Below are 11,228 nucleotides of genomic sequence, written 5' to 3' on the forward strand. Positions count from 1 at the left end.
TAAAAAACTAAAAAAATAAATCTTTTGAAAAATTAAAAAAAAAAAAAAAAAGAAAGACCATGATTACCAGATCCTCAGAACCCATACAACCACCTGACAGAACAGAAAGAACACTGGACTATCAGGAGTAATGGTTCAAGTCCCAGATGTGCCACTAACTCATCACCATGTGGCTTGAGACGTATCCATTTTCCCACCATGCCCATACTGACCTGGTACTTCTTTCATGCTCAGTTCTTGGTCATTCTTCATTGTAGAATTTTCTGGCATTTCAGCCAGTGAATACCCTGCAACGGAGAGTAGATGAAATAATAGTCTCTAATAAAGTCAGCAATTTCCAAGACTAGGGATGAGATTTTCCATTACTAAATACTGAGGGGAACCAAGACAAGTCTCAGATCTCAGTTTATTCCACGACTAACTGGTATCAGAGACAATGGAGTCAGATCCTCAAGTGCCACCAGCACAGCAAAGCAACAGAGACTTGTTGCAAAGACAGCTCTGATTTTGAATTTGTAAATTCCAGTCCCAGTTTTGCTGTAAGGCCTTGGGTAATTAACATAACAAGGCAGTTTATGGTGGCTATCAAGAATTTATCTTCAAGAGTCATCCTGAACACCTGTCTTCAACTTCAAACTAGTTAGTTAACTACTCACTAGGGACCTGTGAATTATCCAAATAGAGGTGTCCAGCTCATCAGTTCTAACATTGTTTACTCCTTCTCCTGTCTACTTGCTGCAAAACAACTCTTCCAATGTTTCTTGGGATGAGGTAATGGAACCCCATGCACCCAGTCTCATGCCAGAAACACGGGTGTCATCCATGATAGCATATTCTCTCTCTGCATTTAGTCCTACAAAACTGTTGTGTCTGCTTTTGAAACATCTTCAATTGAATTTCTCCTTTCTCTAATGGCCACTGCCACCCTGGCCCAAGACTCCTTTATTTCTCCCAGGGGATGCCAGAATGGCCTCTTAACTGGTCTCCCCACACCTATTCATTTATTCTGTCTGGACCACAAAACACTTCAGCAACAATGATGAAATGTCAATTGGATTATTTTTACTCCATCCCCTTTCAAACGAATGGCTTATTCTTTGCTATTAAAATTACTTTCAAGATGCTGTGTTGTCCAACTTGTAGTCCACTTCCCCATATTTATCTCTTGTCTTGTTCCCTCAAGTTCTTCATGCTCTAGCCAAGCTCTTTGTTAAAGGCTTCATGATGCTCCTGTCTTCTGCTCATCATGTGCTATGTGCTTCTCTAATCATGCCCAGTTGGCTTGGCTAGCTTCTTTTCTTCATATTTGTTTCAGCCTGAACTTCACTTCTTCTAGGAAGATTCTGTCCTTCACTTTCCTCTGGTCTGGAATAGGAACCTCTCCTTTTTCTACACCATTAAAAAAAAATCACCCGTTTATTCCTCTTCCTTGCTGCACTGGAAACTATGAATTCTCATGGGTCACATGCCAGAGATTTAAAGATATGTTAAATAATGAGTCCTGTCTTTGTCACCTGTAAGCTCATGAACTGGGTCATGTTGTAGAACTTGGTAGAAACTCTATTTTATTTTATTTTTTATATAGAGAGGGAGGGAGCCAAAACATAAGAGACTCTTAAAAACTGAGACCAAACTGAGGGTGGTTGGGGGGTAGGAGGGAGGAGAGGGTGGGTGATGGGTATTGAGGAGGGCACCTGTTGGGATGAGCACTTGGTGTTGTATGGAAACCAATTTGACAATAAATTATATTTATTTAATATGAAATTTATTGTCAAATTGGTTTCCATACAACACCCAGTGCTCAACAGGTGCCCTCCTCAGTGTCCATCAACAAGTTTCCCCTCTCCTCCACCCCCCATCAACCCTCAGTTTGTTCTCAGTATTTAAGAGAATCGAATGGTTTGCCTCCCTCCCTCTCTGTAACTTTTTCCCCCTTTACCTCCGCCATGGTCTTCTGTTAAGTTTCTCAGGATCCACCTATGAGTGCAAACATATGGTATCTGTCTTTCTCTGACTGACTTATTTCACTTAGCATAATACCCTCCAGTTCCATCCACGTTGCTACAAATGGCCAGGATTTCATTCTTTCTCATTGCCAAGAAATATTCCATAGTATATATAAACCACATCTTCTTCATCCATTAGTCATAGAACCTCTATTTTAGCTTCTTCAATGGGGAACTTATTTCATGGAGTGGGTTTGAGACTCAATGACAGGGCAGTTTCAACATAGTGCCTTATCTAGAGTACTGACTCAGTAAACATCACCCATCATTTTAATTTTAGAGCCCTAATTTCCTGTGAATCAATTAGGGCTTTTTTTGTTTTCCACACAGGGCTTTTTTGAAGCTCTGAAAGGATAGCTTCTCTTAAAGTCCTTTGAACTTCAGATAGATGCAGAGTTACACTAGGCATTTAGGGCCAATCTGACTGCTCACCCTTGGGACTCTTTTCTAAGTTTTCTGTCCACAGTTGAAGAGAATTCCTCTTGATAAAGGAGGGCTATTATTTTTTTCTACCTTTCTCCTAAATACCCTAAGATAGTCACACAATATGATCTGAATACATTGCTATAATAAGGGCACCAAGAGTCTGACAAGATCAATCCTTAGAGTTCCTTGAGCCTTAGTCCTTCAGCCTGGGGCAAGAAATATGGGATACACCCGCTGTACATCCACCATAGTGTTCTCAATAAGTGAATGAAGCTTTGTTGATCCCTTTCTATACGTTGTGTTGTTGAAACTTTGCAACAGCACATGTAAGCATTAGTGTTCCAAGATGTGGAATCCAAGGGTCAGAGTAAAAGGGGATTTGCTCAAAGTCACACAGAACAAGTAGAAGGTCCAGAGCTCAAGCTTAGCACTTAGGACTCCAAATCCTATCTACTAACTTCAACCAAATTCTGTCCAGGTAGAGGGTCTATCTACTCAATTCTTCTCTTCCACTGTTTCACAGGGGAGAGACTACTCTAATTTCCAGCCAGGTAGGATGACCATTGAGTGACTTCTCATAGTTCAGACTCACGCTGTGGAGATGGACCCAATTAGACATCAAGGATACCTTCCCCATTCCCATGGGGGCTTGATGTCATCTCCTTTGTCTCCTACCCCCGGATTTGCCCCAAGTCTTACTCACTTTTCATCTCTTTCCTTGCCTTCTCAGAGAGTATGGACAGGTTCATCTTTTCAAAGATGTGAATAGATATTTTCCAGGCAAGAGATTCTCTATAATGCTCATGCAACAGGGAGGCTAGATGTTCCACATTGGCACTGTTTACTTCAGCCCACGGAAAAGAGCACATTGCCAGTTCTGAAGCATTTTCCATGAGCAATTCCTTAAATGTCTGAAATTCTTCCTTTCCTAGCTGCTTGAAACACCACTGCAGTCCATAGTTGGAAAAGGAGGGTAGTTTGGCTTCCCGCATCTTAGTGCAAGGCTGAGAGCTCAGGTTTTGATGGAAAAGTGGATTCTTTGGTAATATGGAGCAAATGATACCTGTGGAAGAGTAGTAAGATTCAAAAGAGGATCTTGCATCAAATTCTCAAGTTCATACAACCAACCTCAGTTAACTCACTAGAAACAACATTCTCTGTTCCTTTTGTGAAACACACAGAAAAGCCCCATTCATGGGTAACAATTCTTTATAGACTTAAAATTACTTGACTTCATATCTGTTTATCTCATTACAAGAATATAAGCTCTGGGATGTTTTGCTGCCCTTATCCCTAGTTCCCAAAACACCACCCAGCACAGGGTCAGATTCAAAACACTTAAAAGAATACATAAACACTAATTTGAAAGGATATGTGCACCGTATGTTTATTGCAGCATTACCTACAATAACCAAATTATGGAAGCAACTCAACTGTCCATCGTAGATGAATGAGTAAAGAAGGTGTGTGTATATGTACACACACACACACACACTTGGATATTATTCAGCCATGACAAAGGACGAAATCTTGAGATACGTAACACCATGGATGGAGCTAGAGAGCATTATGCTAAATGAAATATGTCAGACTGAGAAAAACAAATAACATATGATTTCAGTTGTATGTGGAATTTAAGGAACAAAAAACAAATGAGCAATTGAAAAGGAAAAAAGAGAGGGGAGCCTGGGTGGTTCAGTCGGTTGGGCGGCTGACTTCAGCTCAGGTCATGATCTCACACTTCGTGAGTTCGAGCCCCGCGTCGGGCTCTGTGCTGACAGCTCAGAGCCTGGAGCCTGCTTTGGATTCTGCGTCTCCCTCTGTCTCTGCCCCTCCCCTGCTCACGCTCTGTCACACACGTGCGTGCTCGCTCTCTCGCTCGCGTGCTCTCTCTCTCAAAAATAAACATTAAAAAAAAAAAAAAAGAAAAGGAAAAAAGAGAAAGAGGCAAACCAAGAAACAGACTCTTAAGGATATTAAGAGAACACACTGATGGCTACAAGAGAGGAGATGGGTGGGGGTGATGGGCAAACAGGTGATGGGTATTAAGGAGGGCACTTATGTGATAAGCACTAGGTGTTGTATGAAATTGTTGAATCACTATATGATACACCGGAAACTAGTATTACACTTATATTAACTATACTGGAATTAAAATAATTAAAATCAACAATAAAAAACCCCAAAACACTTATCAGTGATGCTCTTGGCTAATGTAGCTATACTCATGAAAACTGGCAAATAAGTTACCACCACTTACTGAAAATTAGTCCACTGTTTATTACTATTATTGTGTTTATTTTTGAGAGAGAGAGAGAGAGACAGACAGAGAGACAGAGAGACAGAGAGACAGACAGAGACAGCATGAGCAGGGGAGGGGCAGAGAGAGAGGGAGACACAGAATCTGAAGCAGGTTCCAGGCTCTGAGCTGTCAGCACAGAGTCCAATACGGGGCTCGAACCCACCACGATCTCATAGTTCGAAATCATGACGAAATCAGACCCTCAACTGAGCCACCCAGGCTCCCCTATTATTATTTTTTTAAAGTAGGCTCTACATCCAATGTGGGGCTTGAACTCATGGCCCTGAGATCAAGAGTTGCACGCTCTACCAACTGAGCCAGGCAGGTGCCCCAGTCACACAGTTTTTAGAGCAGTTGATTCCTTCTGTGTCTGTTAACGTAATATGAAGTTACATAAACATAGTAAAGAGTTGTGGTATAACAATAAATGGGTAAACATTTGAAAATCTTATTTGACAAGGATATTCTATCTAGAAAATAAAATAAAAAGATAAACAACCTGATTAAAAAATGGGCAAATGATCTGAATAGACATTTCTCCAAAGAAGATCTACAATTGGCAAATAAGCACATGACAAGATGCTCAACCTCCTTGGCCATCAGAACAGATTCTACACCCCTGGCCCCCTCCATCAGCTTGTTCTGTACATGGACATCCATGACCTGTGCCATGCATTTCTCCTCAGAATCGTCTAGGCTGGTCGGTGGTGACAAACATTTTGTACTTGTTAGGAATGCTCCAGGAAGAATTCTTAAATCTAGCAAATCTCCTCTTCCATTATTATATGGCCTCTATAAACAGGGACAACCAATACCAGTTGGGCATTTTGGGGCTGTTCTGGTCTTGCCCAGCCATTGGTTTGTGGTGGAAAATAAAGCAATCAAAGGGATATCATGCAATAAAAAACTTTGAGGGCTCAAGTAGACGACAACTTGATTTTTTTCCCCATGAGCCATAGTAGAGTGGAGGTTAGCTGTGCTGGATATTCCTACACTTGCTGTGCTTCTAGGTCTGATTTGTAGATACCCAGTGAGGTCCTCTCGAGCTCCTTCCTGGTACTGGAAGCATGTCACCAAGGTGTAGCCAGATTGTAAGGTACATGTCTGGTCAAACTCGGAGTTTTGTTGTTGCTGCCTAGGTAGATGGGGCATCTACTCTCTGTGCCCTTAACTTACACACTGGATTCTGGTAGTTTCTCTCTGCTGCTCCCCTGCCATTCTCTACATGCAGTTTTAAGGAGGGGGTGGTGACTAAGATTACTTCAATTTACAATGAGAGAGCTGGAGGATAAAGAAACTGAAGATTATAAAATACAGTTAAAACCTTGGATTGAGAGGAACTTGTTCTGTGAGTGTGCCACAAGATGAGCAAGCATTTCTTTTTTTTTTTTTTGTTTCTTTTTTTTAACATTTATTTATTTTTGAGACAGAGAGCATGAACAGGGGAGGGTCAGAGAAAGAGGGAGACACAGAATCTGAAACAGGCTCCAGGCTCTGAGCTGTCAGCACAGAGCCTGACGCAGGGCTTGAACCCACGGACCGTGAGATCATGACCTGAGCCGAAGTCGGACGCTTAACCGACTGAGCCACCCAGTCGTCCCAGAGCAACCATTTCTAATAAATTTTAATTGTCTTGCAGTATGAGTAGTACGTGATGCTGAAGGTCACATGGTCACAACTGAGCCAATGCTTCTTGAAATTCACCTTGATATACAAGTGCTTTGGATTACAGGCATATTTCTGTTTTTTGTTTTTTTTTTTAACCATTTATTTGTTTTTGAGACAGAGAGAGACAGAGCATGAACCGGGGAGGGGCAGAGAGAGAGAGGGAGACACAGAATCGGAAGCAGGCTCCAGGCTCTGAGCCATCAGCCCAGAGCCCGACGTGGGGCTCGAACCCACATACTGTGAGATCGTGACCTGAGCTGAAGTCGGAGGCTTAACCGACTGAGCCACCCAGGCGCCCCCAGGCATATTTCTGGAATGAATTAAGCTCACAAACCAAGGTTTTACTGTACATGGAAGGAAACGTGGAAGGAAGGGCTCTGGGCTGGTGAAAGAGGGGGACACAGATGCCACTGTGACAAAATGGTAGTTTTCCTAAGCTAGAGTATTTCAAAGACCGCTTTCAGAGATGAAGCGGTCTACATGGGCACAAGTTTTCCCCCTAGGATATAGGACACAGGGGATCACAAATGTCTGGTTTATGAGAATTACATCTTAAAACAGTTCAGAGATGGTAGTCAGACCATTATCATGGACTGACCAGCTGCCTGGAGAAGCAAGTAGAGTGGTTGGGACAGAGTGCTAATGGCCCACAAAACTGAAAACAATCAGCCCTTTGCAGAAAGTCCACTGACTTATGCTCTTAAAAAAAAAAGCTTCAACATTGGGGTGCCTGGGTGACTCAGTTGGTTAAGCATCTGACTCTTGGTTTTGGCTCCATTCATGATCTCACAGTTTGTGGGCTCTGTGCCAACAGTACAGAGCCTGCTTGGGATTCTCTCTTTCTCCCTCTCTCTCTGCCCCTCCCCAACTTGCTCTTTCTCTTTCAAAATAAATAAACCTAAAAAAATTTAAAACTAAAATTTCCTATTTTTCCCCCTCCAACATAAAACAACCTAGATACGTGGAGATGGAAAACAAAACACCCCTCTCCCCCTACCCCAATCTCCCAACTATTCGGTTAAGTGGTGACTAAATGAATATGGGAAGCTCATTTAAAGGAGAATAAATTTCAGATGGCCACACCTGCACATGGGTATAGACATGATTTGAATTGAACGTTTGCCTTATCGTGCAAAGCAATCAAAGGAACAAGTAGAGGAGACCCGTGGCTGTAAAAAGTCACAAAAGTCTCAGTGGTCTCAGGAAGGTTATTTTTAGGATGGGATGCTTGACAAAGTTTATATGCTCAGAGGGAAGAGTAAGTAAAAGTAGAGGCAGGAAACAAAACAATTAAATGAGTACTTACTCTTTTCTAAATCCCTTCTTAGGCAATTTACAGCAACTCATTAATACTTTCCATCAGTAATGTGGATACACAAAGAGTGTTACTGTCTTCACTTTACAGAGTGTTTTAGGAAAAAGCATTTTAACGCACATCTGATTATAATGCTCCACCTCTTCCAACACATCCCAGGAGGGAGCTGATAATCAAACCCAACAGAGTAGGAGGAAAGCACAGGTGGAGGGACTGGCCTGGGGAAGGCAGATGGACCCCTTCCCCTGGAAAGCTGAAGAGGGATTGGGGAGAAGGTAAGGACATTATTCCCACAAAGGGCAGAGTTGTAGGTTGGAAAGATGTAGAGTAAGACTGGTGGTTAATATTATTTTCTGGAAATAAATGACTAGCCAAAGCTTCCCCTTTGTCTTTATCCTTTATTCTATCTATGTCTTGCAATAGCTTTCTGCACCGGGTCTTGAATGATCCCATAGAAGTGGGCAAGATCACAGGGCTTGAGATCTATCACATGCAGTTTTGAATGTTCATTCAGCCCTTGCTACTCCAGGCAAAGCCATTTATTCCTCTGTGACTCAGTTTCCCCATGTGACAACACCCTCAGGACTGTATAGCGCTTCAATAACTGTAACCCTTCCCTGTGTGGTTAACATATAATTAGCACCTTAATTATAAATAACATATAATTAACACAGTGACAGCGCTGAGCTCCCACAAGACCTGGTCCAGACATCAGCTGATCTTGAACTTAGAGTCACAGCACCCCCCCACTCTGTACTCTATTTTAGACCTAGAGACTGGGAAGGATTAAAGGAACGTACTGAAGGAACCCAAACAAACGTGAAAAATATTCTTTTATCAAAATGGGGAAATGGGACGCCTCATTCTTTCAAAGCATATCTTTGGTTCTTGGTCTCTGGCTAGTCTAAATGGAGAGCGTGGGCACACAGAGCCAAGCTCAAGGAATAAGTCCTAACCAGTGCCAGAGAAAGAAAGGAGACGAAATCTAGGAACAAGAGAAAATACTCACCAACTCTCCTCCAAAATCAGAGCCCGCTCCCTGGCCAATGGGCAACCACACGGTGAGGGTCTTTGGGGAATCCTGGGTCAATGACGTTGTTGCTTACCATTGGTTGTCCTGGGCTCTGAATGGCCAGCTCCAGGGTAGATGTGGAGCAGCTGTCTTCTGCACCTGTCCTTGAACTATTGAAGATGCTGCCTCATCCTTAGCACACCTGTGCTCAGCCCTCACCTGGTTGTCCCAGGGCAATGTTCTTATTTTACACAACCTGCATTTACTGACCAGTGTCTAATGCCACTGCTGTTGTCTGTTCAGTTGACTTTCTCCATAAACTCTTTTTTAAATGTTTATTTATTTATTTTGAGAGAGAGAGAGAGAGAGAGAGAGAGAGTAAGGGAGGGATGGGGAGAGAGAGAGAGAGAATCCCAGACTCCATGATGTCAGCGTAGAGCCCAATGTGGGGCTCGAATTCACAAACTACAAGATCATGACCTGAGCCGAAGTCAGATACTCAACTAACTGAGCCACCTAGGCACCTCTCTCCATAAAACTCTTATCTGGATTCCCTGTGAACTCATCGTAAGCATTCCTGTTTGTTATCAAAAGAACAGTCTCCGAAATTCTCCCCTTCTGAAGTGTCCATCTTGGGCAGTAGAAGTACTAGCCATTTTGTGCCTTGAGTTTCCATGTTAATCGTTGTCTCCTGGAATTCTCCCATCCTTCCCCCTGCCCTCCTCGCTTTACTGAAATATAACTGACAACACTATGTAAGTTCAAGCTACACAATGTATTGCTTTGACACACTGATTCACTGAAAAGTGATTGCCAGCAATGCTAACAGATACCTCCTATTACAGTAGTTCCCAAACTTCACCCCAGGTTAGAATCATCTGGGAGAATTTTAAAACCCCTGATGCCCAAGCCACACCCTACTCCAATTAAGTCTGGATGTCTGGGGCTGGCAGCCAGGCAACAGTGCTTTTATTAAAGATTCCCAGGTAAGACCCTGTGCCACAAAGACTGGGGACATTGTCACACTTTCAAGCCCGGCTATTTTCAAGGCACATTCCCCTACTGCTTTAGCAAAGGGGTGTCTCCTGGGCCCTTGTGGGGAACCTGTCAGTGGGTGGATTCTCTGGCTTTCTGTTGCCCCCAGGCAAGGCAGTTCAGGGCAGCCCCACCTCATTCACTGTGGATCCTAGTGGTGGTACATTGTGATCAGCTCCAGCTGTTAAATTCTGGGCTCTGGAGAACAAATCAAAGCAAATGAAATTTGCAAATGACATATTGGATAAAGGGTTAGTATCCAAAATCTATAAAGAACTTATCAAACTCAACACCCCAAAAGCAAATAATCCAGTGAAGAAATGGGCAAAATACATGAACATTTTCCAAAGAAGACGTCCAGATGGTTAACAGACACGTGCAAAGATGCTCAACATCACTCATCATCAGGGAAATACAAATCAAAACCACAATGAGATGTTACCTCACACCTGTCAGAATGGCTAACATTAACAACTCAGGAAACAACAGATGTTGGCAATGATGTGGAGAAAGGAGAACCCTTTTTCACTGCTGGCGGGAATACAAACTGGGGCAGCCACTCTGGAAAACAATATGGAGGTTCCTCAAAAAACTACAAATAGAACTACTCTATGACGCAGCAATTGCACTACTAAGTATTTATCCAAAGGTTACAAAAACACTAATTCAAAGGGGCACATGGACCCCAGTGTCTATAGCAGTGCTATCAACAATAGCCAAACTATGGAAAGAACCCAAATGTCCATCGACTGATGAATGAATAAAGATGTGGTACATATATACAATGGAATATTACTCGTCGATGAAAAAGAATGAAATCTTGCCATTTGCAACAATGTGGTTGGAACTGGAAGGTATTACGCTAAGCGAAATTAGAGAAAGACAAGTATCATATGATTTCACTCATCTATGGAATTTAAGAAACACAACAGATCAACATAAGGGAAAGAAAAATAAGATAAAAACAGAGAGGGAGGCAAACCATAAGAGACTCTTAAATACAGAGAACAACCTGAGGGTTGCTGTAGGGGAGGTGGATGGGGGGGGGGGATGGGCTAAATGGGTGATGGGCACTAAGGAGGGTACTTGTTGGGGTGAACACTGGGTGTTATAAGTAAGTGATGAATCAGTGTGTTCTACTCCTGAAGCCAATATTATACTATATGTTAACCAACTTGAATTTAAATAAATAAATTTTAAAAACCAAAAAAAAAAAAAGCAAATTTTAAGTGGAAGATTTGATTACCTTTATTTCTCTCTATGCTTTAAGGATGGGGTGGAGGTGGGGTTGAGGATTCCAACTGCTCTGACTTTTGTAATGAAACCCTTCTGGAGACCAGAGAACCAATGCAGATAATACCTGATCATTACTTTGTATAGAAAAACATGAGTTTTTCTTTTTTTTTTTAATTTTTTTTTAAGGTTTATTTTTTTGAGACAGAGAGAGACAGAGCATGAACGGGG

General features: G+C 42.2%; 1 protein-coding gene across 1 annotated transcript in view; it reads right to left on the bottom strand.

Moving 5' to 3' along the window:
- Positions 1-5,886, bottom strand: part of NLRP5 (NLR family pyrin domain containing 5) — a 34,344-nt gene extending 28,458 nt beyond the window's left edge. The window contains exons 1-3 of the mRNA XM_042920251.1: positions 5,762-5,886; positions 3,136-3,527; positions 213-287 (exon numbers count right to left, since the gene is read on the bottom strand). Of these exons, the coding sequence (XP_042776185.1) occupies positions 213-287; positions 3,136-3,527; positions 5,762-5,886 (592 nt within the window). The remainder of the gene's footprint in view (positions 1-212; positions 288-3,135; positions 3,528-5,761) is intronic.
- Positions 5,887-11,228: the final 5,342 nt, after the last annotated feature.

Source organism: Panthera leo, chromosome E2, assembly GCF_018350215.1.
Source record: "Panthera leo isolate Ple1 chromosome E2, P.leo_Ple1_pat1.1, whole genome shotgun sequence".
NCBI classification, from domain to species: Eukaryota; Metazoa; Chordata; class Mammalia; order Carnivora; family Felidae; genus Panthera; species Panthera leo.